We start from the raw sequence: 24,033 nt of genomic DNA, 5'->3' as shown, positions 1-24,033 counted from the left end.
CATTACTTGTATCATATTAAATCAGTAAATTTAAGAATAGTTTATGATCCCTCTGCAAATGATACATTTGATAGGTATGAGATTATTGTTAACTTTTTAATTTCTAGTATCAAACCAGGATTGGCCAGATGGCAGAAATGATCCTGGAAGACTGTCAAAAAGTATGTCTTTTTTATTGTATAAAGTAATAAATAAAACTACCCATATTATAGTTTTACACAGAATGTATTTTAATTATGTGTAGGCTCGTATACAATATAAAAATAAGTTGTCTTTTACCACAATGCTACAAACGACACAAACATATTCAAAATTGAAGCTATGTTTTTAATAAATACACCAATGGAGTTTAATTGACATTGTTTATAGAATCCTAGTTCAATTACAGACTAAATGACTAAATTGAAATATTAAGTTGTGTGATAAAGTAAATGTTTTCCATAACTGAATTCTTTTCAGAGTCTCCCAGGCAGAAGACCACATCCAGACCAGAAGAGAAGAGAGAGAGATATCCTCCTTCAGAAGGAAGTACAGTTAAAATGAACTACAGATGTGGGAATTTTTACTTTTTAAGATTATAAATTGCATGTAGCACATTAGCAACACTACAGTTATGCTAATGTGACAATAGTGTAAGAAAATCCTAACCCAATTCCTTTTAAATGCTGACATAAAATGTAAATTATTTCAGAGTTTCAGAAGCGGGTATTGGGCCTCCTGATAGAGATGAGGGATGAATTGAGGCGTTTGGGTAGGTCCACGGAACCGGTGGACTCCCAATTCCACATCAGGAGGCTGACCACAATGGAAGAGTTCTGTGCATACGAGCAAGCACTTGACAGCATGGACAATCAAAACCTGCTGGTATGATATTGAATTCTCACTGTGGTGTCGAAAATATTCACTACTAATATTCTAGGTTTCAGATAGGTCATAATTTTATAGCCTACATCTGATTAATATGATCCATCTCTGGCATACGTTCATATTTTTAGTTTATAATGTATAATCTTGCTTATCCTTTAATGGCAAAATAAATTGTTTTCATGTTCTAAAAAGTTACTACAATTTTTTTTTACTTTGAAAAATGGTCACTTTGTATTTTTAGACTGAGAAAATACTGCAAAAAAGTGCAGTTAATATGTGAAAATGTGTTTGTTCCATGAATGTGTAAATGGGTATGTCTGATTAGTTGATTAATGAAGATCTAGTAGTAAAAATAGCTTCTAATATTATTTCTAATATAATATTATTTCTAGATAAACCAACTTCAGAGAGTAGGCGGCAGTGATGTCAGAGAGAGTGTTTTCACAGTCTTGTCAAGGTATTGCTTATTGATTTTTTTAAATGTTTTTACATTACATTTTTACTTCGATCAAATTAACATATCCACAGAATTGAGCTTATAGATACCTATGTGTTAACTACTGAATGTGCAAGGTGTAAAACTGCAAAATTGTCTTTTAAAATATAAGGATTACAGTACTACATTTGATCCTAAATATTTGAGTAAATAAATGTTGAGTGGAAACTCACTTGAAAAAATGTCTAAACTCAGTGAAAATTTGGTTTTCAGACTTATGACAAATGAACTGATGACAGAATTCAACTTCGCTGGCACAAACCGAGAAGATAAACAACAAAAGAGGGGCCTGGGAGACACAAATCTTTATAGAGTAATTAACTCATATTCTATGTTGTACTTTCAAACTTTGGGTACTCTTTAATTAGGACAGACTTTATTATTCAACTGCTATGATGCAAGCCAAATTGTATCCGTTTATTTCAGCTTTGGGCTTAGTAAACCTTAATGGTTCATTTTTGAGATTATACTCAAGAAGATAATAATCATAATTTATTTGATTTATATAATTTTCTCCTAGCTGCGGTGCTGAAGTCCCACCCTACATCAACAGAAGAAGAAATAAAGGAGCACGCAATGTATTACTTGAAGAATGCATATGCAAGGCAGGGAGTCAGGAGATCTGGACACTGAAAATAATAGGTTTCTGGTTCTGTTAGGACAATTAGACAGGGTGTGCAAATGGTGGACAAAAATCGTCTTAACTTCCACTGTAATATTTTTTTTTCTTGGAAATATAGAAGTTGTGCATTTTAAAATTTATATTTGAATCAAAATGTGGTTTTGAGTTAGATAGTGTGTTAATGTAATTAGTTTGTGTTTGTCATTACTATACTGTATATTGATGTTACCAGAATTTGTAGCTGAAGTTTAAGACTAGTTGTGTTTGTTTTATGATTATTGCCCATATGTTGATTGTTGATTGATTGTATACAATGTATAATTTGAAATACATATTTTCAGATGTGAATGTGTATTTTCAGAATAAATTTTGAAACCAAATCATTTCTTGGTTTACTAGTTTCTACACCTGTAAAACCTGTCTTTGATGTATAATAGACCTCTGACCATATACGTATAATAGTCCTCTAAAGTTATCCAAAACTCCAACCATATATGTATAATTGTCCTCTAAATGTATCTGTATAATAGAACTCCAACCATTTATGTATAATGAACGTCTAAACAGATGTATAATTGACGTATAACAATAGACGTATATTAGAATTTCATTCTAGACGAATTGCAGACCACATTTATACGTCTAAGGTATGCGTTTAATAGACGTATATTATACGTCTTTTGCCCACTGGGTCACTCGTATTTAATACAGTCTCATTTTAATAAATTCCCCTGTTTTACTGCTTGTTTCAATGTGTTTTCATTCTTTACATTTCATTAATGTGAAAGACGTGACCCTGTACTGGATACAGAGCATAGAAACTGGACGGACCTCTGTTCACGACTAAAGGCACTCAGTATAAAGAGTTAATTAATTGTAATTAATGTCATGAGCTGTAATGAGTCCCGGTGTCGGAGTAACTGTACTGATAACAACACAGACTATTATATTAGTGAGAGTAACAGTCAGGAGATCAAATCTCTTTCTAATAAAATGGGACATCATCCGACTAATCCATTTCTGGAATTTTTAAATAGTTTTCTTGAGAGTGAAGTAACGGGACATTTTAATCAGAAAGTGTTGCTGTAAAAAGCGAAGTTCCCAGTTTTTATACTTGTCCAGAAACTGTCCCCGCTCTGACCTCTCCTCCAGGTCGCTTCTCATGTGTCTGTTCTGGCGGGTTTCTGTCTAAAAACACGTTACAGGACTCCCGCCTCCTGTGGAGACACATGTAGGGTCGTGTCAGTGCAGAAATCCCACATTGTAAACCAGTTTAAACTGGGACGGGGTACAACTTGGATCAAGACAAGAACTGAGAGATTCATCAGTCAGTCTCAGGGCTCTTTCTCACTGGTGTCCTTTTCTATCTCTCTGTCCTGTTTCCTAAAAACGCCCACTAATACCCCGTATGGGAAAGAGGACTCGCTCGTCACTCCTGTTCTGTCCTGGTGTCGCAGTAACTGGGACTGAAGCAGACGGAGAGGAGACGCACTTCCAGAACTTTCCTTCCTGCTCGGTTCTTCCAGCTGAGCCCCAGACGGACTTTTCCCCTCCTGAGGAAAGAGCATCTTCCCACACAAACAACCCGTTTCTCTTGGAAACACCGGCAGCCCACAACACACACAGCACAGGGAGCGTTTTCACCAGCTGCGCCGCCACACGGACACCAGGACTCCCCTCGTCTGTGTCAGGGAACCTATAGGTAAAGAACTGGAGGATCCTTATGCGTGACCGGAATCCCACAGAACGCAGAGTAGCAAAGGGACGATCCAAAGACGAAATCCAAAGGCTGGGTCGATATGGGAAGCAAAGGGTCCGGCAACGAGAGATATCAAAAAACAATCCAAAAGTCAAAATTAGAAGGCGAGGTCAAAAGGCGGAAGCAGAAGATTCGTAACAGGAGATCAGTCAAAAGACTTGGAAACACGCACTGGAGAATACTACAAGAGGCTTCTCAATAGTGAGCGTGGGAATGTGTGTGAGGGGAGTTTATATACTGAAAGGAAAGGGGTGTGATTGGATAATTGGTTAGGGAGTGAGAATTTGAGGAATCTGATGGGTTCAATCAGGGATGAGATTATGAAACAGTGGTTCTGGGAATGCAATGGCATTTGCGAAGGAGAGTGTGGGGTGTGACAGGGATAGAACGGCGTTTCCGAGGTAGAGTGTGGGGCATGACACCACAGAAATTAAAGTAATATATTATTCTGCTTACTTTTCATGCAGTCTTCTCAAGTCTTTGGAAGGACTGTGAATTGGCTTTCCCACAGATAAAATGAAAAACTTCTCCGTCTCCCTTCACAGCTGCTGACCTGGGCATTACAGCTTAGTTTAAGATTAAACATCTGATAAAACACAAATAAAATGCAAGAAAGATACATTCCAGATTTTCTCAAAATACTGTAAAACATGGAAGCTATGGAGGTGGAGGTCTGTTGTTTTGTATTGACATGGATTTTAATGGGCTTCTATGAAAATTGGCCATGGTGTGAGTGAGTCCTGTGATGGACTGGTGTCACATTATCTGCGATAGTGCTTTGCACCCACTGCTTGCCAGGATTGTTCCAGTTCCACCACAACCCTGAATCGAGTGGATGGGTATATTAATGTATATTAATCATCTTACATGTTCCTGTTATTCACTCTATAGGCATCCTCTCACGAGGCACCAGGAAATGTAGGGGTTTTGCACTTAACTGGGACAATTATTAATTGTAGCAGCAAGTCACAAAAATTATTCTTCTGATGGCTATTAGAAACAACCTTGTAGGATAACTCAAACAACGCACACACGTGGATACTAATACACGAAAATACATTTATTAATACATAAAATGTGCATAATCATAACAGATCTTATAGAGGGGGTTAGCAGTTTACAAAAGGTATATATTCAATCACGAAGAGCTACAAACCAAGAGGGACATACATTCTGTAATATCATTCATTTAGACTGTTTTGTAAATGAACTTTGTTACAACTTGTACATTAGATACTCAAAAGCAAGTACATGACTCATAGGAATTAAATTGCTATCAACTCAGGTTGAGGTAACAATTGAATTCTCCAGCTGTAATGCAGAATGTTGAATACTCATCCGCTCTGTGGGGATTCAGATCTCCCGCGGACGCAAAGAAGCAGTGGCAGGCTGTTGCTGTGTCCAATCGGCGCTCTCTGGCCCGGTGCCAGGCAGTGCTGTTTCGACGTGAGAGAAGGAGAAGGAGGGAGAGATTTCTGCTGCGGTGCGCTGCTGATGCTCTCTGAAGACCGGCTAGTTAGTGTTGGCTGAAACTAGCAGAGTTTGCACAATCTTTAGACAGGAAGAAGACCGGTTCGTTCCCGATGTGGCGCGAGTCCTGAATACTGACATTCAGCTGTCCACAGTTCCGACCGTAGTTCACTCGTTGATCAGGTGAGCGTTCGCGGTGGGTTCACGAGGCTTGCTGCTGGGCTAACCTCGGGTGGATCCCTTGGTTACGCACTGGCAACCTCCGTTCTTGACTCTTAGAACAAGAAAAAGTCCTGGCACTGGGACACACTGGCCGTTACATGACTGTCTGAGCTGAGTCTGAGGATGTCCAGGAGGAGCTGGAGTTTTACCAGGAGGAACTACAGTCGCTCATTGGTTGAAAGTTCCATGGGCATTCGAGAATCATTTTGTGAATTACTGCTACAATTAACAATTGTCCCAGTAAATGCACAAACCCCTACAGTTATTGGTGCCTCGTGAGAGGATGGCTACATTTACTGGTGCCCCGTGTGAGGATGAGTAACCATGAACTCTGACCTTGGGGTTGTAAACCACTTGGGATGAGACTCTCCCTTGGAATCTCCCAGACAGTGAGGCACCAGAGATGACCATTCATGTGTCTCAGCTTTGGGAGCTGTTCCTTATCAGAACACTATCAGCTAGAAAAACACCTTAAATGTGAACCAAATGGAATGGCCTCTCTGTATCAAGCACCACTTGAGATGAGGGGGAGAGAGACTGGCAAGGGAGCAGCAAACTTCCTGTATTTTAATAAACCTTGCCGCTACAATGGTCTCTCTCCTGTGTGAATGCGCTGGTGGGTTTTTAAGTCACCTGACTGACTAAAACTCTTCCCACACTGACTGCAGCTCAACGGTCTCTCTCCTGTGTGAATGTGCTGGTGGGCTATTAAGCTACTTGACTGACTAAAACTCTTCCGACACTGACTGCAGCTGAATGGTCTCTCTCCTGTGTGAATGCGCTGGTGCCTTTTTAATTGACTTGACTGACTAAAACTCTTCCCACACTGACTGCAGCTGAAAGGTCTCTCTCCTGTGTGAATGCGCTGGTGGGTTTTTAAGTCACCTGACAGACTAAAACTTTTCCCACACTGACTGCAGCTGAACGGTCTCTCTCCTGTGTGAATGTGCTGGTGGGCTATTAAGCTACTTGACTGACTAAAACTCTTCCTACACTGACTGCAGCTGAAAGGTCTCTCTCCTGTGTGAATGCGCTGGTGTGATTGTAAGTGGCTTTTCACACTAAAACTCTTCCCACACTGACTACAGCTGAACGGTCTCTCTCCTGTGTGAATGCGCTGGTGGATAATTAAGTTACTTGACTTACTAAAACTCTTCCCACACTGACTGCAGCTGAAAGGTCTCTCTCCTGTGTGAATGCGCTGGTGGGTTTTTAAGTCACTTGACCGACTAAAACTCTCCCCACACTGACCGCAGATGAACGGTCTCTCTCCTGTGTGAATGCGCTGGTGGATAATTAAGCTATTTGACTGACTAAAACTCTTCCTGCACTGACTGCAGCTGAAAGGTCTCTCTCCTGTGTGAATGCGCTGGTGTGATTGTAAGTGGCTTTTCTGACTAAAACTCTTCCCACACTGACTACAGCTGAACGGTCTCTCTCCTGTGTGAATGCGCTGGTGGATAATTAAGCTACTTGACTGACTAAAACTCTTCCCACACTGACTACAGCTGAACGGTCTCTCTCCTGTGTGAATGCGCTGGTGGATAATTAAGATTCTTGACTTACTAAAACTCTTCCCACACTGACTGCAGCTGAATGGTCTCTCTCCTGTGTGAAGGTGCTGGTAGGGTTGTGAAATGCTAGACTGACAGAAACGCTGCTCCTCCCTGTGCCATAATATCAGTTTGTCCACTCCATCTGAGCAAGGCCTTGAGTGATTCTTCCTCATCCCCTGATCGTGCTGGGGTCTCTTATTCTGCAAATGCTCCATGGAATGGTCTTGCTCTGTGTGCTGAAAGTGAGATTTGTTTGCTTCATTATGTCCCTCAGTGTGCTGCTCAGCAGTGTGAATCATCTGGGGCTCCTTCTCCAGCTCTCTGAGACTTAAACCCTCCAGTTCATTCAGTTGTTCCTCTCTTTGCCCAAGAACAGACACACTCTCCAGTTCATTAAAACTTTCAACAATTTTCTCTGTAACCAGATTATTAAACTTGTGTGTAAAGTCATCAGATACTAAGGGATCATATGATTGTTTTAGACTCTGCAATGACAGTCTCTCCACTTGAACAGAACAAGGCCTAATTATCAAGCCCTGCAGGAGCTGCTGTTGCTCCTCCCTGTACTGACTCTCCTCTCGGTGCTGTATCTCAACACTGTTCTCTTCACCAGGTACATCAGTCTGCTGCTCTGCACAGTCAATCAACTGGGGCTCCATGTCCTGCTCTGTAAGATTAAAGACATCCAGTTCTTCACTGTGCTCTTGTATAGAGATGCAGCCCAGTTCATTACAACCTTGTTTAATATTGATTGTGTCCAAATTATTCATCTTCTCTGTAAAATCATCACATACTAAGAGCCCAGGAGTCTCACTCTCAGGGTCTGTCTTCATCGTGGGCACAGAGTCCAGATCCTTGACACTCTGTCTGCTCTCTGTGTGCTGCTCACTGAGTGTCTCTTTCCCTTCTGCGGCAGTGAGCTCTGTCTCCTGCATCAGACTGGAGCCCCACTCCTCCTCCTCACTGTGCTGCTGTTCAAGAGGAGCCCTTTCCCCAGCTTCAGAGAGAGTACTGGCCTCTGAGCCTGTAAACACAGGACAAGAAAACAAGACCTTTATAATAATAATAATAATAAAAAAAACTATTTTATATAGCACCTTTAAAGGTGGCTTCTCAAAGCGTTTTATAGAATGACAACAACAAAAAATACACAATATAAGCACGATGAGAATACACAGTTAGAGGAGACAGTAGATGGTGGTACTAAGTACAGTAGGAGCAGAGGGGTAAAGAACAGTTAAATAAAGGCTCTTCTGAAGAAGAAGGTTTTGAGTCTGGATTTGAAGGAGTTTAGAGAAGGTGACTCTCCGATATCCTTAGGGAGAGAGTTCCAGAGCTTGGGGGCAGAACAGGTGAAGGCCATGTCACCTATACAATGTAGACGGGCTTGGGGGACAGTAAGGAGAGCAGAATTAGAAGAGCGAAGGTTGTGAGGTGGGGAGTAGGGTGATAACTCAGACAGGTACCGAGCCATGGAGAGCCTTATAGGTGAGCAGGAGGACTGTTAAGTCGACAGGAAACTTGACAGGAAGCCAGTGCAAGGACTCCAGGATAGGAGTAATGTGAACACTTGCACTAGACCTGGTCAGGATTCTGGCTGCCAAATTGTGGACATAATTGTGGAGTTTGTTCAATGGGGATTTTGAAACCCCAGAGAGTAGAGCATTACATTAGTCGATTCAAGATTAGACAACACTTTTCAGCCACAGTTAGTGATAACATAGGGTGTAGTCGAGGAATATTTCTGAAGTGAATGAAAGATGTTTTGACAACATTCTACACATGTGGGTCGAACGTCAAATATCATCCCCAAGTTTTTCAGTTTAGACTGAAGCTCAAGTACAAGACCATCTACAGATAGGGTTTCTTACGGGTTTTATAAAGTTGATGGGTGGTGCCAATAAGCATGGCTTCAGTCTTGTCACAGTTAAGATGAAGGACATTTTGAGTCATCCAAGTTCTTATGTCAGAGATGCAATTAGAATAGAGACAGCCACATCTGCGTTGGGTCTGGTATGGATGTATATATGAGTAACATTAGCATAGTAATGATAGCTGAGGCCATGTGATCTTAAAAGCTTCAAGCTAAAGCTGTAAGCTTTAAGCTACACAAACACACGTCTAGTATACTCGCAATCAATTTGGGTTGTTTAAGCACAGAGGAATAAGAGGGTTTAAGTGGGTTTCTGATAATACGTGATTTTAGATATACAAGCTTTTACAGAAACCTAATTACCGTGTAAAAAGTAAGACTACAGAAATAATAATAATACATGACATTTACATGAACACTGCACTGAGAGAGAGGGGTTCATACACACACACCGACTGGACACTCCAGTACATGAACACTGCACTGAGAGAGAGAGGGGTTCATACAGACACACTGACTGGACACTCCAGTACATGAACACTGCACTGAGAGAGAGGGGTTCATACAGACACACTGACTGGACACTCCAGTACATGAACACTGCACTGAGAGAGAGAGGGGTTCATACACACACACTGACTGGACACTCCAGTACATGAACACTGCACTGAGTGAGAGAGGGGTTCATACAGACACACTGACTGGACACTCCAGGACATTAACACTGCACTGAGAGGGGGGTTAATTAGCTCCGTAAAGCTGCCCCCCTACAGACAGCACAAACGATGAAACTTACCTCATTCGTTAGTGCTATGTTTGCGTCGGTTTGTGCTGTTAAAAATAGCGTTTGTGCTGCTTTCATTCCCGAGCGCCTTGTTTTTCCATTGATCACGTGACCATGCATGGTGACTTTGACCTCGAGTAAATCCGTCAACCGAGTTCAAGCGCTCTGTTACCAGCGCGAGAGTAACAATTCTGCAACTTTGTTCCTCTGTTTGCCCAGGTACGGGGGGGCCGTGGTGGATTTTGCATTTAATATCATTATCTTCTATGCTTTTGTGTGAACAAGAAAATTAAATTTGTCTCCAATATCATACCCGAATTAGAAGAGTTTCAAGTGTAGCCTTAAAAAGCGACATTATGCGAAATTGTATGTTCTTACAAAGAGGCTTTAACGAACACATGTTAATACCTCGTAGCGGTGAGCTTTTTTAAAAATCATAAGAAGTAATCAGTTTCACATTGTCTCCTTCTTAAATAAACAGGCATCAAGGGACGTGTGAAGATTCAACCTGTCTGTCGAGCCACGTATTTAAAAAGACTTGAATTTGCAACATTCTGAACCACTGTTGCTCTTTTTTATGCAGAGCCAAAGTGAAAAGGAACCAGAACTTTGTTAGATCGCCAGATTTCTCCCAGGTGAAGTCATAATAAATCATAAGAAGTAATCAGTTTCATATTGTCTCCTTCTTAAATAAACAGGCATCAAGGGACGTGTGAAGATTCAACCTGTCTGTCGAGCCACGTACCATTCTGAACCATTGTTGCTCTTTTTTATGCAAAGCCAAAGTGAAAAAGAACCAGGACTTCAGGACTTTTTTAAGGGGCACTATGTACAAAGTTTACACAAGTTAATAACACATCCGAGAAACAAGAGTCTTACCCTCTCACACATGAACACCGCGGCAATATTGGAAAATATTTTTATTTTCACAGAACAGAATTTAACATATATCTAGGTTCTCTGAAAAATTGGCATTATCCACATGTTTGTATTTACAGGGGTCTTATGCGCAAACATGAAACGATTAGCTCACAGTTCTTTTATCTGTGTTTCTGGTCAGTCCTTGGTGTAGAATACAGCATGAGGGCACACCTTGACCTCTGAATACAAAGATATGACTACAAGGACGTTTACAGGTACCAACACACTCAGTACTTAAATTACTAGATGTGATGAAAACAATAGATGCAATTTGTTTTCCGACTGTCTGGTCGGGTGGGGGTGGATGTTTTACATTTTAATATAGCGCCTTCTTTTTCTGGCCTTGACGTCACTCTGTGCCGTCGGCACCATACAAAAACCGCAAGTTCAAGACCACCAGATCTTTCAATTGTGATCTCTTGATCAGCTGACCCCAGCCTTTGCAGTTGATGTTTGATTTATTATCTGCATCTCTGGCGAAGACCTCTTCATCCAAATCGTAAGTTACTTTACAAACTAGAAATGCTATACTGTAATTATGATGCTACGTTGACGTTCCCATGAATTTATTTTAAAGTAAAGATATTTGAGAAACTTGTTTTATATCGCGGGGAATACTACAAAAATTAGTAAGCTGCATTTGCCGTTATCATGATATTTCTACACATGCAAGTGAAACTTGAAAGGATTTGTCACACTTCTGAATTTAAATTGTAATGTTTTGTTTCTGTAAGTGTTACAAGGAGAACTGAACCCCAAAAAATCTCTGACATGTTAGAAATTGCTGATGTGAAAGCAGAAATGATTAAGTGGTGAATGCAATGCTTTAAAAACATATCATAAACGAAAGAAGTGGTGATGGGCCTTGGTATTGCAGTTAACGTGAGTAGGCAGCTCTAAAAAATATTAATTTATCAATTTCTATCTACATATACAGAGACTTTTTGATGTGCACTTAAACTGTAATCCATAACAATGTAAAAAACTTAGTTATTTTCATTTACGCGGTGGAGGGAAGTCCCCATTACCTGTAGAGGGGGAGAGGGGTTTATAATGTACATTGAAGTACCTGCCTCAGAAGTTCTGAGCATCTTTGGGAATGTTTGCACGGTTTACATTGATTGTATCATGTCCCAGAAGCAGCAGGCACGAAACTGGTGATTCCACTATTGTAGTAAATGTAGTAGAGTTAACCATTTGACAATAGATTAAGGTCTGCCTTCACAGAGCATAGAATGGGAAAAAATGAGTTTTGTGAGCTTTATTAAGTTATACCCTCACATAACAGTATATTAAGGAAGTACAGAGTTGGTATAAAATTGCATCATTTGGTGTGTTACACTGTAACCACACTTAAGAGACCAAGGAAATGTACTGGATTAAAGCTCTGCATTGTTCATTGTTATTCTGACATTGTTAAACATTTTACACATTGTTTGGTTACGAAAGTCGATGTGAGGACAGGATTTGTTTTTTTGTATTTTAAACAATGTATGTTGTTGCACCATAGTACTCATTCTACATATTTGCCCTTCATTCCAGGATTCATCACCTACAGGCACTGTTAGGAGGGTAGGAACTTAACAGTACTAACATTCAGGCTGTGCTGCCAGACATAACCTGACAAAAGAATATACTCAAGTGCTGCAGGGCTGCAAAGGTAACAAAGAATCAATGTATACATGCATAACAGAGTAACTGCAAACTATAAAATCACACTTAAAACCTCACACTTAGAACAAAAAAATAGCAGAAGGATACGATGCTTTTCCTTCTGATGAAGTTCTAGAAGAAATAGGTGTAGCCGGGGACCAAGAGCCAAGCTGTACCCTTGATGCATGCCCGACAGCATTGGAAGACTGGGTAACAGAAATCTGTGAAGAATGCAGGTTGCTTGCTGTAGACAGTGGTGATAGAGATAACCTGCATTTCCTACCGGAGATTGTTCCTCATCTCACCAGGCTTGCTTGCTATCTCCCACTCTGGATAGGCTTAATGGTTCCACTTTTCAAAAGTGTGAACATTACTGCAAGTTCAGCCAATGAGGAGGCGGATTTCAAAAACCTAATACAATCAGTGCTGAAGCATGACACTCTGCCAATGCGAGATGACAGGTTCCTTATGAAGCACCTAGCACACATAGGAGGTATGAGAATATCAATGGGTGCTCATAGTGTTTCCCAGCACTGTGAGAGGGCCGTTGTCAGTGCTACCACCTGAGAGGCAGAGACATCCAGCACTACCTAAAAAACGGAAACCATCTTTTTATCTTGTGCCTTGTTCTGAGTGGTTACAACATAGATTGTTCGGTTCCTGTGAAAAAGGCTGTAGAGGCTCTGATGAGGAACTGAAGCAGCAGAGACCTGCCCCCAGTAAAGGTGAGTGGAGACACTGTGAGTGTACTGAACACTAGTGCCTTTGATGTCAGTGCCTATGCAGGGCCTATTGCGATAGCAGGTCTTATAGCAGCTATGTTAATCAGGCTGTAGATAGCATCTACAACTGGTGAAACATTTGGCACAGAAAGGTGTGCACAAAGATGTTTATGTTCTAAGAGCTAAAATTTTGAGGGACATTTTTGGTGCAACGAAAATAGTCAGGGCTACAACAAGTGAGGGCTGAATGTAACATTTCAGAAATCATAGCAAAAGTGTTCTTAACAGTGCCTAGTGTGGTAGCACTGAGTCGGCGCTCATCGCCAAGTTGTCCCCTCCATTGTGGAGTCACGCAATATCCCATTTGTTTCTGTAGATTTGAATACGCTGAGAGCAAGAGGAGTAACAGGGCTATAGGAGGCTGTACAGAAACAAATTAAATTAAGCCAATCCAAATGTCTCTCTCAAATTGGTGACATGGGAGATTGGCTGAGTCATGAAGAAAACACTGTCCAGTCTCAAAATATCTTTGAGAGTCAACTTTCAGATTTTCCACATAACCTGGAATTAAACTGGAAGACCTTCAAATTAAGAGGTGTCACTGCGGTCTGCCCACCTGTCCTGGGTCGTTACATTGCATATTGCAAAAGACATGACTTCACCTGGGATAAATTTGATGATCTAACAAAGACAATCAAATCTGTGTCTTCAGTGGTCAAGGTGTGCCCTCACGCTGTATTCTATACCAAGGTCTGACCAGAAACACAGATAAAAATCTTCACATATCCCTTGATGCCTATGTTTACTTAAGAAGGAGACAATACGAAACTGATTACTTCTTCAGCTTTTTAAAAAAGGACAATGCTATGAGGTATTAAGACTTGTTCATTAAAGCCTCTTTGTAAGAACATACAATTGTTTGCTAATGTTCGCTTTTTAAGGCTACACCTGAAACTCTTCTGATACGGGTATGATATTGGAGACAAATGTAATTTTCCTATTCACACAAACACATAGAAGATAATGATATTAAATGCAAAATCCACCGCCGCCCCCTACCTGGGCAAACAGAGGAACAGAGTTGCAGAATTGTTACTCTTGCGCCGGTAACAGAGCGCTTGAACTCGGCAGACGGGGTTACTGGAGGTCAAAGTCACTGTGCATGGTCACGTGATCAACGGAAAAACAAGGCGCTATATCTCGGGAACGAAAGCAGCAAAAACGCTACTTTCAACGGCACAAACCGGCACAATCCCAGCACTAACGAATGAGGTGAGTTTCATTGTTTGTGCTGTCTGTGGGGGGGGCAAATTCACAGAGCTTACTATTCGAATGAAGAATCTCTATCTGCTTGTTTGTTTAAGTGTTTAGAGAAAATTACCAAGAGACTACTCAAAACTCTGCCCCTCTACTGAGCATATACTTTATTTTCCCAATATAGGAAACAGAGGAAATAAAAGAATTACCATTTAATTACATGCAATACAAGATGCAATCTCTTACCATCTTAAGAGCACGAGTTCACATGATAGTAAATCAAAACCTGATAGTTTCCACAAAAAAAGTCTCTCTTGGGAGATAAATATTCAAGAAGCGGCTACAAATTATCATCTGGTACCTATTTTTCTATGTATATCACCATTCTCTCTTGTGTGTTAGACTTTCAGCAAGGAAAAGTATTTTTTGTACGATCCAGAACCTTGAATTGCAACAGAAAATGGTTTTATATATATACACACTATGTAGCAAGATCTCTCAGTAACAAAAACAAAACCACAATAATTATTATAAGAAGGAGACATATTCTCCTGGTTCTGTGGCTGAACTATATATATACATACAACAAAGAATATGCAAAATCTTTGTTTTAATCTGAAATTTTTTATACAAATGTATAATGCAATCACTTTTTCACACAGGGCCATGTAGGTTTGGATTTTTTTTCCCTTAATAATAAAAACCTTCATTTAAAAACTGCATTTTGTGTTTACTTGTGTTATCTTTGTCTAATATTTCAATTTGTTTGATGATCTGAAACATTTCAGTGTGACAAACATGCAAAAAACTAAGAAATCAGGAAGGGGACAAACACTTTTTCACACCACTGTACATATCACAACCTGTTAAATATTCACTTTAAATTCATGAGCTCTGAAGCCCTATCTGGTAGTGAGGATGATTCAGATGTTAAATTGAGGAACAGTAGCTTGAGCCCCACCCCCCAGACAGACTGAGAAAGGGTTCACTGTCACACAGATGAGCACATTTGACAATGCAAGGCTCCGAACCACAGAAGCCACAAATCCTGCTCTTGTGTCAATGTTAGAGGGTTTAAAAGACATTCAACACACATTTTTTTATTGATCCATGGCATAACTTGTCCTCCCTATTCACTAACATTATAAGACCATGTCCCAGTTTTCAAACTGTACCGTAAGCCCTTCCTCCAGGTCCACACCTCCACGACACAGCATAAGAAGTGTGGACTTCAAGTACATAAGGATTTGAGAGGCACCGTTACAAAAAGGGGGGCATGGGACACCCCCCAAGTGACGTCACCGGTTTGTTACGCGGGTCAAAACGCTTCCTGTGGTTGCTGCTGCTTTTGCAGTGACTGAGTGCATGTGGACAGAATTTCTTAAATATGTTTTTTATCCTTCTTCCATTCGCAGGCTGATGAACTTGAATCTCACCGCGTCTATCCCTGAACCAAAAGGGAGTGACGCGTTGTGTTGTGTTGAGCAGACTCGACTCCAAACGGCCGAAGTAAACAAGGGAAAACTTGGTGATACCGCCCTGTTTATCCGCGGCTTTGTGTTACTAAAGACATTTCAACTCGACTATCCCAGTACACAAATGACAGTAGGAGGAAAATCATTCATTCGCTTTCTTTCAATGCAAACTAGGCTGAACCTCAAAGCTTTGTACTATTGAATATGTCTACTATTAAATATTCCATCTACAAAATATACTGCAGGTTAACCAATATTATATTCACCAAAATGGGGTGGCGAAATCAAATCTGTACGTCAAAACATTGTACCTAGAACACAAACAGGATGAATCTGAAAGCATTACATAATCTACAGATATAAATAATACATACAGCATGAATACTTAAAGTAGTTCAAGTAGGGAGCTGCATCAGTATGCGTAGGCTGCAAAGGAACAAGTAGAGGTATATTCCTGTGCTGAAAAGAGAAGGAAAGAAACAACATTTCGGCTGTGGAGCCTTCTTCAGGCGTCAAAACCTTCTTCCACAGCTGAAATGTTGTATCTTCTCTTTCCGGCAGGGAATAAACCTTTACTTGTTCCCGAACCAAAGGTAGTCGAATTTATGTAATTTTGTTTTACATAAAATATGCAAGTTTTAAAACCGTAAAAAATAATATTTTACTTTCCAATTGTGGGGGGAAAGCAAGCGCTGTCTTGATATTAGTGGTTCTATAATAATTAAGCCTGCTTTACTACACCAGCTACATCACTTCTTCGTTGGGTATTCCTCAGACTATATTCAGAACATGGCAAAACAGAGCACAAAGCAACTCATCGTAGCAATTAACAGGGTCTAGGAGGAGAAGCTGACCGAACAAAGTTACCGAAAATAATTTCCGTAAGACTCTTTTGTGCTCTCCAGAAGATTGAAAAGGGCAGCGGAGGACAGTCGGGCATGTAATTTCGCGAAAACTTTTGTTCTGTCTAAATTGCCAGTATTTAACACTGCACTGGAGGGGGGTTAATACAGACACACTGACTGGACACTACAGCACATTAACACTGCACTGAGAGAGAGAGGTTAATACAGACACACTGACTGGACACTTCAGTACATTAACACTGCACTGAGAGAGAGAGGGGTTAATACACACACACTGACTGGACACTCCAGTACATGAACACTGCACTGAGAGAGAGAGGGGTTCATACAGACACACTGACTGGACACTCCAGTACATTAACACTGCACTGAGAGAGAGGGGTTCATACAGACACACTGGCTGACTGGACACTGCTGTACAATGCAGTACATTAACACTGCACAGAGGGATAGTTACCGCCACGTCGATAAATAATCTGCCCACAAACATATTTCCAAGACTCCAAAGTCTCCTAAATTGGCTTTCACATGGAGAAAGTGTATCAATTGACGACATATTTCTGTCCACATTTAAAGAACAGCAATAACATTAATGAGAATATAACCAGACCACAACTAGTTTAGTTCGCAGAAAATAATCCCTCGGCAACATCACAAACCTCTCCTACTTCGCTCTGCATCTCTCCACTACAGTTTCAACAGTGAGGAACTTAAAAACCCCGTTTTTAAACACAAACGTTACTAATTAAAAGTCACTGCACTTACCCGACGGCTCCGTTTCTTCATTTGTTTCTGCAGTGATTTCACAGGGAGGCATGAGTCCAACATGATCTGTCCCTCCCTGATCTCCTCCTGCTCCCGACTCCTTCTCCCACAGCTGCAATCGCACTTTAAAGGTCTCGTTTTCCTTCATTCGCGTTATTTCTGTCCCGAAACTGTCCTCCACACACTGTGTGATATTAATCACGGCCCGACTCACCAGGATCTGGGAGACGCTGCGGAGTTTGTCTTGAAACTCGTTCTCAGAGTCAGACATCCTGTTTCGGAAAACTTCTGAAACTTCATACACGAACGATTTGAGCAAAACCTCCACGAAACAGTGAAGCTCGTTTTCCTGTTTCATTTGCGCGATTTCGGCACCGAAAACATTGTCGACAGACATGATTTTAATCAAGACCCGTCTCCCCAGAACCTGGGAGATCCGGCGGAGTTTTTCTTCAATCGACTTCTCGGAATCATCTGTCCGGTTTCGGAAAACTTCCGAAACTTCATGCACGATCGATTTAAGCACAGTCTCCACGAAAGAGTGCGCCTCAGTTTCCATATTAAGCAACAGATTCTCCATTTTTTTCAGAGTCGATCTGAAAAACACAAACAATTCCTGCAGCTGCAGTGGCTGTAAACACGTAGGTTTGAACACAGAAAGCGAAACGTGGTCAAACAGAGGACTTCCGGGTTATCAGATGAACTTCCTTAGTGACCGTTGCTATAAACCACAAAAATATTATTCGAATAATAAAAATCTGAAAAAAAAAAAATAGTCCAGAATAGATGTTTGCGTTATATTATAGTGTAACGTATACGGTCGACATTTTTTTATTTTTATTAAATGTGTAAAGAATTTACAAATACAACTAGAGGAGCAGAAACAGATACAAGAGAAAAAAAATACGAACAGAAAAAATAATTAACTGGCAGAGGTAACGAAGTAAATTATATTTTTTACATATATCAAATGTTTTCCTTGCTTTATTTGATTGATTTTTATAGAATTTAAATAATATTTCAACTCCATCTGAAAAGTACTAAAAAGGGGAGTATTTTTGGACCATTTTGATTTTATGAATGTGAAATTTGCTAAGAATGACTAATACATTTGCTATAAATAAATGCTTTTTAAAAAAGTTATCTTACACAGTACAATATAAAAGTCATTAAACCTAAAAAAACACCTTTAAATGCCTACAAACAAAATTGTGCAAGTCCATCCAAACCAACTTCACAAACACACACAAACACACACCTTACAACTATGTACCAAAGGTTCCCTTTCAGCCCGACAAAAATGCACAAATCATCCTGCTCATGCTTAAATAAGTACTTTAGAGAGTACTTATTTAACTGGATAAAACCTATGAACAATTTTAAACTATATCTTTTTAACTTTATTTGTAATACAATATCACACTGGAGTTGTCCAAACTAACTTCCAATTTATATTTTCAAATGGTGCAATCCAAAAAGATCAACTTGACGCACATGCCTTTCCTGTATAAAGTAAAAATAATCTTTCATTTTTTTACAAAACAAATCGCTTTTCTTTTTGCAACATTTCGAATACCGTTAATTTAATAGAAACATCTACCTTAATTTCTTATTTATTCCGCACGTCTGCAGTCACTGTTTACATGTCTGCATTGTTTACTTGTACGTTGTCTACTGTTTGTACAGTATATTGTCTTGATGCACTGTCTGTACTTTGTGTAAAGTATCTATATCTAGATATATCTATATCTATGCTCTCGCAGTCTCCTTCCTCACCGCTCCTGCTCGCTCGACACTCAGTCTCTATGCCTGGGTTCGTTGAATCTCTGTCCAAGTCTTTTGGATCTTAATGACTATATGAACAAAAAATAATTTCAGGTTTACAAATTTGACACCCACTCAATTCAGAGTGCACATGTTTCTTGTTACAGAGGGGAAAAAATGCACATGAAATTTCTCATGCTCACCTATAAGGCTCTGCATGGCTTGGCACCTCATTACCTGTCTGAACTATTATCGCCCTACTCCCCACCTCGCAACCTTCTCTCTTCTAATTCTGCTCTCCTAACTGTTCCCCAAGCCCCTCTACACTCTTGGGGTGACAGGGCCTTCTCCTGTTCTGCCCCCAAGCCCTGGAACTCTCTCCCCAAGGATATCACAGAGTCACCTTCTCTAAACTACTTCAAATCCAGACTCAAAACCCTCTTCTTCAGAAAAGCCTTTACTGAACTGGTTCTGTTCTTCACCCCTCTGCTCTTCTTAGTACCACCATCCACAGTCTCCTCTATATATTGTAATTGTGTTTTATCTTGTGTATTTTTATTTATTGTTGTTGTCATTCTGTAAAGAGCTTTGAGAAGCCACCTTTTAAGGCGCTATCCCCATGTACCCCATGTATTAAGAAGACCCCCCTATTCCAGTATATTACCTGTAGTGTTATATTCAAAAAATCATTAAAAAATTAAGAACACTTTCACAACCCAAAGCAAGGTTGTATGAGGTGAGGGGGGCTGTCTGCTGTGTAAAACACTTGGTTGTAGCATTGTGAATGTTGTGCTTCAAATGCTAGTGAGTCATGAAGAGGACCTCCCTATCCCAGTGTATTGCGTGTCTAAACGGTGCCGTATTGAAAAAATCATAACAAAAACTGAAAGAGGTTTCACAACCCAAAGCAAGGCTGGGAAAGGTCAGAGGACCTGCTTAGTGTGTAAAACACTTACTTGTAGCATTGTGGGTGCTGTGGTTTAAATGCTATTGGCTTGTAAACAGCATCCCCCTATCCTAGTGCACAGTGCCACATTCAATAAAACCATGAGAAAAAGAGATTCACAACCCAAAGCTCTGCCAGTCTTCTGTGTAAACAATCATGGACATCATGATTTGAACATCATGGGTGCTGTTTTTAAAAAGCTGTTGAGTAAAGAATAGGAATTTTCCTGCAGAATGAAAACAGGAAATAAAGAAAGGGTTTCAGAAATAAAACAAAGCTTTATTCCCGTGCTGGGTAATTGGAAACTGCTGTTCTGCTTCCTATGGTCATACAGTATATGGGTTTTTCGCATGAAACTCTATTGAGCAGTAGTTCTGCGTTGTGAACGTATGTATGTATACAGCGGTCCCCCAGTGTTCCAGATGGTGCGTAATTGTGCATCAATCAAAACCCCGACTGTCAGAAAAGGATAATTAGCTCACTGATATGTTTATGGAGGGGTTGTGAAAATTTTCAATGTCGTGGTCTTTAAAATGCATTTGGTTTGAAGGCGTTCTGTGTTATATGATATGTGATATGGACACAAGAATATTCGTGTGTGGAATAAAAAGACAAACTGAAGGCTGTGAGAACATTCACAATGTACTTTATACACAAAGCAATTTTATATACAAAGCAATTGTTTCATAAAAACGCTACAGGCATGCCAAAATCGTTTTCGAACTTCAAGCTAACTTTACCCCGGTCAAAGTGATGAAGACACAGACATTTAATGAAAACGAATTTGATTCACTCAAGGCTCTGCTTTTTTGTTGTGATGTCATTTTAATTAATGTTAGCTGTGATTAGGTGTCGTTTTTGTCTCTTTTAACTTAAGAGTTAAAGAGTTTAAGAGTCTGCTCCTTTCTTCCTGGTATAGAAATAACATGTTCCATGTTTACAACCACCACTATAAATTATTTGTTCAGCTCTAACGCCTGTCTGCGTTGACAAGGCATCTCAAAATGACATATTAAATAAGAACACGATCCTTCCGGTTACCATTCCTGTGGTTGGAGCGTTGTTTCGCCCTTTTTCGTTCTTCTACAATATTTACAGACAGGGCTTTATCACTGGAGTTGTACAGAAGAAGTGTGCATCGGTCCATGAAAACCATCAGTACTGCTGTTGTTCTATGCGTAGTTTAACCGAGAGCACTTAAAAGATGCAAAAAGCTTTCAAAGAAAACAGAATTGAAAGACAGTAGAGTAAGGAGGTAAAAAAGCACTCCCCCATCGAGGAATTAACCACCGTCGCCCGTGTGACTGGATATAAAAATAACTGATTTGTTTTTGCCCAGTCTCTTGAAGCTTCAATGCGATTATTTTTCCTTCCTTATTTCTTCATTCCCATGAATTTACTCTGTAGTAGAGGAAACACGAAAGTGGGAAATTGCAGGCATTCTCCATGAGCACACACCATTGGGGATGTAGCTCGGTGGTAGAGCGCATGCTTCGCATGTATGAGGTCCCGGGTTCAATCCTTGGCATCTCCACGTGCTTTATATTATTGTGCTCACATCGCAATCTTCTGTTGAGTGAGAACTCTTTGTTGGTGTTCATAGAGAGACAGGTTTACACAATTAAGTTCAGTCACACACAAAGTGCTACAGTGTTGCTCTGCTGTTTTAAATGTACCTCCAAAGCATTTAGTTCTGTTAACTACCAAATGATTTGAACTAATTTAACGTCATATTCAGGAAATCCAGAGAACGTCTCCACACTTGTCGTGGCTGTTGAAGAAATCACCTGTTAAATCTCACCCGGGATTTCTTGAGAAATCATTCAGCGAGTGAGTCCTCCCTCTGGACTCCGCACTAAACTGAAAGCTGCGCGAATTCCTCCGTGTCCTGTACTGTTACAGGTGCTGTCGTGTAGATGTGGAGCACAGCCATAAGGACACTTTGAACTTTTTCCATATGTGAAGGAAAAGGCAAAAGAGCATGAATAGTATTAATCGTATAAAATATCCATGGTACAACTCGAGAAAGTACTGAAGGACTAAACAACGACTTTTGATGAGATTCAAGAAACACAACCATCCACACACGGGCTTGGATCCTGAACGCTTAAATTAAGACAAAGCGAAGGATACGAACTGTAAACTCTCTTCACGTCTTACAGTTTGTGAAATAAAAAAAATTCTTACTTTCTTAATAATTTCTTACTGCTGATAGGCGATTTATTGCATTTCAACAAAATCACAATTACAAACATTTTGGGTTAAACTGTTATTCACGCACTCTAACGAAGATAAACGTTAGTGTCTTCCGGTGTGTGATCCCATTTCTAATAAGAATAAAAAATAAGTTATATAAATTGAATTGTTCTACTGTTTATACTTACATAGTCTTATTGATATTTCAGTTAAATATTTTCTTCTGTAGTAATACTAGTCTCGATTTACAATTTTTTGACATGGTGCATCTTAAATAATTTTGTTATTAGTTTCTGTTTTGGAAAATCGCGCCCAGAAGCTACCAAAACTGATAATGTTCACAAGATGTGTAATGCAATAGCAGCCTTCTGCGTGGAAAACAAAAAGTATTTCTTGGTATGAATCCTAGCTCATTTATAGGCGGCATTCTAGGACTTCTCGCTTCAGAAATCCTGTCAACGCATTGTACGTTTCTACTCCATCAATATCAGCAGTGTTATCACTACCAAACGCTAAGAATAGATCCTGGCAATACTTCATGAGATCGTCTTTGGAAAATTGTTTATTTTATTTTTTAAAAATATTTTCAATACCTTCCAAAAAGTCGAAAGTTTCAATTGCATGCAACTGATGAGATCTCTCTTCGATGGAAGTTATAAGTACATCCAAAACACGTTTCTTGTGGATCCAGAAGAGCATCATTATGAGGCTCAAAACATGCCTGTCTCTTCTTTTTTTGAGGACGAATTGATTATTGAGGTGTAATCATTGGTTCAAAACCCAAATCATCTGCTATTGCTGTTGTTTCTTTGATAGTTTCTTCAAATCCTTCAATTGATCTTCGATATCGAGGGATAATATCATACAAATTGTGGTTTTCTTTTACTCACCAATTTTATTAAAATTTCACCTTCTTTTACTGATGTCTTGCATGTATCACAAGATATAACAGTCCCCTTGCGTCCTCAGGTAAAATGTTTTAAAAAGTACAACAAAAGTACAATATACTGAATAGCATTTATGGTTAAAATGAAAGTACATACCAAGATATTAAAATACAATTGTACAGATTTGTGAAGTTTTCCACCAAATCTGCACTGTAATTTTGAATTATTATATCTGAAAATGCAAGGTGAGTATGAAGATCAAATTCAATGAGTGAAAATGATTTTCTTGGAAGTTGCCAATGTTGGTCATTATTGATCATTCCAGGTGATATTGACTTAGGTCCTCAAATGTTTACTTGTTGTAGCTTGAAATGTGCAAAACACTCACATTTCTTTCAAATATGAAGATGTTTTACTGTATCTAGTGCTCTGTACTGGTCAATCTGGGTGCTATAAAATACCTATGGTTTGAGGTGTAGTATAAAGTGAATATTGGGGTGTCTCTAGTGCTGTGGGATGCTGCGTTTTAAATTGAGCAGCTCCTGATGGCAGGACAAGGAGTCTTAGATAGATAGATGCAATTTCTTTTCATGGGATCAATAAAGTATCTATCTTAACCTTTTGATTTGAAGGGAATGTAAATAACAGCCAGGTTGTCTCTTTGGTAGTGTTGTATCTGGCTCTGTCAACAGTGCCTTTTGCTCCTTGTGTGGATAAAATCATACTTATGAATTGATCACAAACATTTAGGCATTCTCTCCTTCTGGGGTTGATTTTATCATTGTGAGTGGCCAAAGGTTCCTTATATATTTAATTAAAAGTCTTTAATTGTACAAAATTAAGAAATTACAAATGAATGACAAAATGGTTTTAAAAAGTTTATTTTTAAAAAAGGAAATGTTAAGAAAATGTCTATACATTTCTGCACATCA

General features: G+C 39.7%; 2 protein-coding genes, 1 long non-coding RNA gene and 1 other non-coding gene across 4 annotated transcripts; 2 read left to right on the top strand and 2 right to left on the bottom strand.

Annotated features, from left to right (window-relative positions):
• The first annotated feature begins 360 nt into the window (after window positions 1–360).
• LOC138242371 (uncharacterized) lies at window positions 361–1,657 on the top strand. The gene is made up of 3 exons (XR_011191525.1): window positions 361–864; window positions 1,260–1,324; window positions 1,577–1,657. It is a non-coding gene; the product is annotated as an uncharacterized lncRNA (long non-coding RNA).
• A 53-nt stretch (window positions 1,658–1,710) lies between these two features.
• LOC138242346 (zinc finger protein 271-like) lies at window positions 1,711–7,414 on the bottom strand. Its single transcript, XM_069197842.1, has one exon. It carries the CDS (start codon window positions 7,289–7,291, stop codon window positions 6,020–6,022), a length of 1,272 nt encoding a protein of 423 aa, XP_069053943.1. The 5' UTR covers window positions 7,292–7,414; the 3' UTR covers window positions 1,711–6,019.
• Window positions 7,339–17,973, bottom strand: LOC138242561 (uncharacterized). Its single transcript, XM_069198097.1, has 4 exons — window positions 17,309–17,973; window positions 7,807–8,016; window positions 7,499–7,659; window positions 7,339–7,407 (listed from the first exon to the last, which is right to left on the bottom strand). The coding sequence occupies exons 1-4, from the start codon at window positions 17,886–17,888 to the stop codon at window positions 7,339–7,341; spliced, it is 1,020 nt and encodes a 339-aa protein (XP_069054198.1). The 5' UTR covers window positions 17,889–17,973.
• Window positions 17,974–21,480: 3,507 nt separating this feature from the next.
• trnaa-cgc (transfer RNA alanine (anticodon CGC)) lies at window positions 21,481–21,552 on the top strand. Its single transcript has one exon. It is a non-coding gene; the product is annotated as a tRNA-Ala (tRNA).
• Window positions 21,553–24,033: the final 2,481 nt, after the last annotated feature.

The sequence above is a fragment of the Lepisosteus oculatus genome, chromosome 14 (genome assembly GCF_040954835.1).
Source record: "Lepisosteus oculatus isolate fLepOcu1 chromosome 14, fLepOcu1.hap2, whole genome shotgun sequence".
NCBI lineage: Eukaryota > Metazoa > Chordata > Actinopteri > Semionotiformes > Lepisosteidae > Lepisosteus > Lepisosteus oculatus.
Note: the sequence above shows the minus strand (reverse complement) of the source record. Positions and strands in the feature narration are given on the sequence as shown.

What these genes read in the sequence shown, in the direction of transcription:
- LOC138242346 (XM_069197842.1), bottom strand. Translation starts at nt 7,291, where the DNA reads ATGATTCACACTGCTGAGCAGCACACTGAGGGACATAATGAAGCAAAC.
- LOC138242561 (XM_069198097.1), bottom strand. Translation starts at nt 17,888, where the DNA reads ATGGAGAATCTGTTGCTTAATATGGAAACTGAGGCGCACTCTTTCGTG. An exon ending in GATGAAGACAGACCCTGAGA is followed by an intron (nt 7,660 to 7,806) that starts GTGAGACTCCTG and finishes TTAATCTTACAG; the next exon opens with AGCAGGACATGGAGCCCCAG. An exon ending in TTAGGCCTTGTTCTGTTCAA is followed by an intron (nt 7,408 to 7,498) that starts GTGGAGAGACTG and finishes ATCTGGTTACAG; the next exon opens with AGAAAATTGTTGAAAGTTTT.